We start from the raw sequence: 6,381 nt of genomic DNA, 5'->3' as shown, positions 1-6,381 counted from the left end.
GCCCCGGGGCTGAGTCTCACTGACATTTGCAGACCATGGTCTGCGGGGTGCTCAGGTGTCGTCTCAAGCTGGGGGCGGGGGTAGGCCTCGGCGCCTTAACTGGCTTCCAGGTGGTTCTGGTGCAGCCTGGCCGAGAAGCGCCAGGCGAGGGTGGACGGCGGGCGGGGCCGGTGGGCAGGTGTGGCCCGTGGAGGAGGCCAGGCTCTCCCTCTGCTAACCGGCTCTCCTGCTCCCCAGGGTCCCAAGTGATGGTGGTTTCCACGGAGGGCGAGCGGAGTCCTGCGCGACGGGCGGGGCCCGGCGGAGCTGGCGGCGGCGCCTGCGGGCTGGCGGGCGTGAGCGGGGCGCTCAGCATCTCCCCGGGAGGAAGCATGTCGAAGAAGGGCCGGAGCAAGGGCGACAGGCCCGAGATGGAGGCGGACGCGGTGCAGCTGGCCAACGAGGAGCTGCGGGCCAAGCTGACCAGCATCCAGATCGAGTTCCAGCAGGAGAAGAGCAAGGTGGGCGGCGCCTCCGTGCGGCGGGGGCTGTGAATTCCGGGGAAATACTGCTCCCGGGCTGGGCTGGGTGGGCACTCCCCCCATCTAAGGCCAACATCAGGGGCGGTCTAGGCACCGCCGGGGGGCGAATCCCAGCCCCCCGCCTCTTCCTATGACCTCGGACCAGCTACCTAACGCTCCCTGCCCGGGACTCCCCTCACCTGCTCACCTGGCCCGCCTGGCCTCTCCCAGGCTGCCCCGCTCACACCTCTGCCCGCCCTCCCCACGTCCGCCTCCTTCCCACCCGTGACCACACTTCCCTCTGCTCTCCGCTTTTCCGCTTCCCTCCTCCCAGCACCCTCGCGGGCCTCTGTGGCCACCGTTTCCCAGGAGACGGCCAGGAAGCTGTGGGAGGTTGTACACGCAGGGTTCTTCAGAGAGAAACAGAACCAGCAGGAGATTTTACATATAACACGCGTACACACACATGTGTGCACGGGGGAGGAGAGGGGTTTTTCAGAGGTTTCTCACGCCTGTGGAGGCCGGCAGCTGGAGACCCAGCAGGCGCTGCCCTCACAGCCCTGAGTCCAGGGGCCGCGGGAGGCTGATCCCCCCTCGCTGGGCCCTGTCTTCCCTTCTTAGGCCTTCACCTGACTGGGGGTGCCCCCCCCCCACGTCATGGAGGGTGATCCGCTTGCTCCAGGTCTGCTGACTCCATGTTAATCAGTCTAAGGCAGTGGTCGGCAAGCTCATGAGTCAACAGAGCCAAATACCAGCAGTACAACGATTGAAATTTCTTTGGAGAGCCACATTTTTTAAACTTAAACTTCTTCTAACGCCACTTCTTCAAAAGAGACTCGCCCAGGCCGTGGTATGTTGTGGAAGAGCCACACTCAAGGGGCCAAAGAGCCGCATGTGGCTCGAGGGCCGCAGTTTGCCGACCACAGGTCTAAGGAATCCCTTCACCACAACAGCTAGGCTGGTGTTTGGACAGTGCCCTGCGGAGTGACACGTTACGCGAACCGTCCCAGGTTCAGTAATTGGCCGAGGGAAACGCACTGATCGGTGCAGATTCGGGGTGCAACCCGATCCCCTCCTTCTGACTCCAAATCACTGGCAACCTTGACCCCAAGACCAGGACCATGTTGCCTCCTAGAGAGGAGGCCGCCAGGAGCACCGAGTCCCCCCTGAGAAACCGTGTTCGGTGAAGTCCTGGCTGCCTGGCTCTGGGTCCTTGGGAAAGGCTGATTCCAGCCCTCCGGCGAGGCGGGCCTGGGCTGCCCTCCCAGCTCCCGGGGGAGGTGAGGTGGGCCTGGGCTGCCCTCCCAGCTCCCGGGGGAGGTGGGCCTGGCTGACCCTCCCAGCTCCCGGGGGAGGTGAGGTGGGCCTGGGCTGCCCTCCCAGCTCCCGGGGGAGGGGAGGTGGGCCTGGCTGACCCTCCCAGCTCCCGGGGGAGGTGGGCCTGGCTGACCCTCCCAGCTCCTGGGGGAGGGGAGGTGGGCCTGGCTGACCCTCCCAGCTCCCGGGGGAGGTGAGGTGGGCCTGGGCTGCCCTCCCAGCTCCCGGGGGAGGTGGGCCTGGCTGACCCTCCCAGCTCCCGGGGGAGGTGGGCCTGGGCTGAACCCCCTTGTCCTGTGGTCCTGACTGTGTGACGTGAGGGATGTTGACCTTGTCTTGCCTGGTTGGCTGTAGCAGCTGCTTTCCCTGCTGCTTGTTGTAAGTCAGCGGACATCCTGACGCTTCTCGCCTGCGCTGAGCTTCAGGGACGGGTGTGCGCCAGGCCGTGTGGTCTGGGGAGCGGCTGCCTTTCCGTGGAGGCAGCGGGTCCGAGGGAGAGCACTGGTCCCGTGCTGGGGAGGCTGTGGATCTAGAAAACAAGGGACCGTGGAGGGCGCCTGCGGGATTGGCGTGGAAAGGCCAGGTAAAGCCTCTGGCGTGTACTCGGAGGACACGCCCTGCGCACCTCGTACAAATAATGTTTTTAGTTGTGTACTGACCGCACAAGTACACGCAGGCGGGCTGGCGGCCGGGCACGGGGGACACCAGCTCTGGGCCAGGCGCCTGGGGTGAAGCCTGGCTCCGCCCCTTGGCAGCCCCTCGCCCAGGCAGGTCTCCAAAGCGTCTCAGGGCCTCAGGTGCCTAGTGGCAAAACCTCCCTCCAGAGTCTGAAGGAGCCACTCCTCCTCTTCCTCCTCCTCCTCCCCCTCCCCTCCCCCCTCCCCTCCCTACCTCCACCTGCCTGTCTTCTCTAGCTTTTCTTTCTGGTTTAAGATTTGTTCAGCGTTAGTGAGAGAGAGGGTGTCCGCTGGGCAAGGTTCATGACCGATACATTGTCCTTCCTTGAAAATCTCCGGATGGAAGGAGGTTTCTCGCTCCTCCAACATCTGCAGCTGTTTCCCACCTCTGGGCACATCTCCAGAGCACAGCAGGAAGGCGTCTGGGTGGGGCTGATCAGGGTCAGAACCAAGGGCGTGGCTGCGGGGGAATTGGAGCGCGGGACTGGGAGTGTGTCAGGGACGGCAGGCACACAGCTATGTGGGGAGGTTCCCACGGGGCATGGCTGGCTCCTCAGCCCTGCCCCTGCCCTTGACCCTGCCCCACTCTCTCCGCTGCAGGTGGGCAAACTGCGGGAGCGGCTGCAGGAGGCCAAGCTGGAGCGCGAGCAGGAGCAGCGGCGGCACACGGCCTACCTCTCGGCGCTCAGGGCCAAGCTGCACGAGGAGAAGACCAAGGAGCTGCAGGCGCTGCGCGAGGCGCTCATCCGCCAGCACGAGCAGGAGGCGGCGCGCACGGCCAAGATCAAGGAGGGCGAGCTGCAGCGGCTGCAGGCCACGCTGAACGTGCTGCGCGACGGCGCGGCCGACAAGGTGAAGACGGCGCTGCTGGCCGAGGCGCGCGAGGAGGCGCGCAGGAGCTTCGACGGCGAGCGCCTGCGGCTGCAGCAGGAGGTGCTGGAGCAGAAGGCGGCGCGCAAGCAGGCGGAGGAGGCGCTCAGCCACTGCGTGCAGGCCGACAAGGCCAAGGCGGCCGACCTGCGCGCCGCCTACCAGGAGCACCAGGACGAGGTGCACCGCATCAAGCGCGAGTGCGAGCGCGACATCCGCAGGCTGGTACGTGGCCGCCCCGCCCCGCCGGCTCGCGCGCCCTTTCCTGCCACGCGCGCAGCCCCTCCTTCCCGCAGTGAACTCGCAGCCCCGAGGACACTGCGCTCCAGGCAGCGCCCTGGCACAGGGCTTCCCGCGGAGACCCCGCCGTCGTGGGGTGGGAGGGAGGCGTTGCCGGCGGGTCCCTTCTTCCTAGGCGGGATCCCTGGTAGGTCACCCAGCGGCGCGCCTCCAGCGCTGGGGTGGCTGGGAGCCCGCAGGGTCCCTGGCCCGTCTCTGCCTGTGAACTTGCAGCACCACCAGCTGGCCCTGACCCCTGCTGTGTCCTTGCTCCCAGCTCTGGTCATTCTCAGATCTACCGCCGTGTTGACTTGTTATGCGCTTGGCTGCCTCCCTCCCTCCGTTTGCTCAGGTGTTTCCCAGCTCGGTACTTGGTGGGCAGACGGCAGCTCAGATGTCTGCCTGTTTAAATAACGACCTCCTGTCACGTGGCTCTTACTGTTCTGGCTGGCTCTCAGGGGCTGCCCTGGTTCCCGGGGTTAAGTTTCTCCCTGCAGCCGGAGGTGCTCCTGGGAGTCCAGGCAGAGGCCTTGGCCAGAGCGGGTGCTGCTGGTGGGTGGCCACCAGGGGGCGCCGTGGGCATGTCGTGGGGGAGGTTGGGGATGTGGAGGGAAAGGGGGCACCCGTTTCTCCTCCAAAGAAAGGCGACTCGGAGAGCTGTCGGAACAGCAGGCGTTGTGTGAAAAGCTCCCAGTCTGGATTTGGGGGGCACCATTTCCCCCCTATAATCTCAATTACGTTGTATCGGTTTTTAATGGTCTGCTGTTTAAGTAAGATGGCCTTCTGTTAACCAGCAGCTAACATAGAGCAATGGTAGCAACCAACATTGATCGCGTTATAATACGCCAGGCTCCGTGCCTAATTCGTTCCGCGGCTGATCTACTGCTGTATCTCCCCGTAATTGGACAGAGTAGGTTCTAGAATGTTCTCAGGGTCCCCATGTTACAGAGGCTGAAGGTAGTCAGGTGGCCGGCCTGTGCAGGATTCCACAGCAGGACGGGCAGCGCGGGCAGGACGCTGGACCAGGGTCCCGGGCCCTGGCGGCCTGGGCGTCCACGGGTGTGATTGGAAGTAAGAGTTTCGATTCCGGCCGCTTGGCGTTCTCACTCCGCGTGTGCCTTCCTGCCTCTCCCAGTGTCTGCGGTACCGGCCACCTTGCCGTGGCCGGGTTGTGGCCGCGTCACTCGGGGCCCTGCCCCCATCTCCACAAGGCCCCCTGCTGTGCGTCTGTCCCTCTCCTTTGACAGGACACCCGCCACAGGGCCCCCCACCCAGAGCGACCGCATCTTACAGCTCTGCAGCAGCCCTGTTTCCAAATGAGGCACAGCTCAGGTTCGAGGACGGACCTGGATTGGGGTCGGGGAGACAGCACCCCAGCACAGCGCCCTTACTGGGCAGTGTCCCAGCTGTCGGCTCTGTGTCCAGAAACGGTTGAACTCTGTGGCCTGGGGCCCGGCTTCTTTCCACTTGGTTTCCTCTGGGGACACTGGACAAGACTGGGGGGGGGAGGGCCTGGGGCTTCCATCGGGGTTCGCATGTGGACACGGTGAGGTCCTGGGAAACACCCGGCAACAGAAGCTTCTGTGATTGTGTGGCTCCAAGGAAGCGGGGCGGGGGATGCAGTGACCTCAGCTGCCTGCGAGGGACCTACTGTGGGGTGAGGACAGGGCTGCCCGGGGAGGGGCACAGCCCGGGGGAGGGGGAGGGGCACAGCCCGGGGGAGGGGGAGGGGCACAGCCCGGGGAGGGGCACAACCCGGGGAGGGGGAGGGGCACAGCCCGGGGGGGGCACAGCCTGGGGGAGGGGCACAGCCCGGGGAGGGGGAGGGGCACAGCCCGGGGGGGCACAGCCCGGGGAAGGGCACAACCCGGGGAGGGGGAGGGGCACAGCCCGGGGGGGGCACAGCCTGGGGGAGGGGCACAGCCCGGGGAGGGGGAGGGGCACAGCCCGGGGGGGGCACAGCCCGGGGAAGGGCACAACCCGGGGAGGGGGAGGGGCACAGCCCGGGGGGGCACAGCCCGGGGAGGGGCACAGCCCGGGGAGGGGGCACAACCCGGGGAGGGGGAGGGGCACAGCCCGGGGGGGCACAGCCCGGGGAGGGGGAGGGGCACAGCCCGGGGGGGCACAGCCCGGGGAGGGGCACAACCCGGGGAGGGGGAGGGGCACAGCCCGGAGGGGCACAGCCCGGGGAGGGGCACAGCCCGGGGGGGCACAGCCCGGGGAGGGGCACAGCCCGGGGAGGGGCACAGCCCGGGGGGGGCACAGCCCGGGGGAGGGGCACAGCCCGGGGGGGGCACAGCCCGGGGAGGGGCACAGCCCGGGGAAGGGGGAGGGGCACAGCCCGGGGGAGGGGCACAGCCCGGGGAGGGGGAGGGGCACAGCCCGGGGGAGGGGCACAGCCCGGGGAGGGGCACAGCCCGGGGAAGGGGGAGGGGCACAGCCCGGGGGAGGGGCACAGCCCGGGGAGGGGGAGGGGCACAGCCCGGGGAGGGGGAGGGGCACAGCCCGGGGGAGGGGCACAGCCCGGGGGAGGGGCACAGCCCGGGGAGGGGGGAGGGGCACAGCCCGGGGGAGGGGCACAGCCCGGGGAGGGGGAGGGGCACAGCCCGGGGGAGGGGCACAGCCCGGGGGAGGGGCACAGCCCGGGGAGGGGGAGGGGCACAGCCCGGGGGAGGGGCACAGCCCGGGGAGGGGGAGGGGCACAGCCCGGGGGAGGGGCACAGCCCCGGGGGGAGGGG

At 67.9% G+C, this 6,381-nt stretch overlaps 1 protein-coding gene across 2 annotated transcripts in view; it reads left to right on the top strand.

Moving 5' to 3' along the window:
• Nucleotides 1-371: 371 nt before the first annotated feature.
• Nucleotides 372-6,381, top strand: part of JAKMIP1 (janus kinase and microtubule interacting protein 1) — a gene marked incomplete at both ends in the record, with an annotated part of 41,863 nt that continues 35,853 nt past the window's right edge. For both annotated transcript variants that reach the window (XM_079773813.1, XM_079773812.1), the window contains 2 exons: nt 372-500; nt 3,095-3,589. In XM_079773813.1, coding sequence (XP_079629939.1) covers nt 372-500; nt 3,095-3,589 — 624 coding nt within the window. The remainder of the gene's footprint in view (nt 501-3,094; nt 3,590-6,381) is intronic.

Source organism: Cnephaeus nilssonii (genome assembly GCF_951640355.1).
Source record: "Cnephaeus nilssonii genome assembly, chromosome: 1".
NCBI lineage: Eukaryota > Metazoa > Chordata > Mammalia > Chiroptera > Vespertilionidae > Cnephaeus > Cnephaeus nilssonii.
This window is presented reverse-complemented; position numbering and strand designations above follow the sequence as displayed.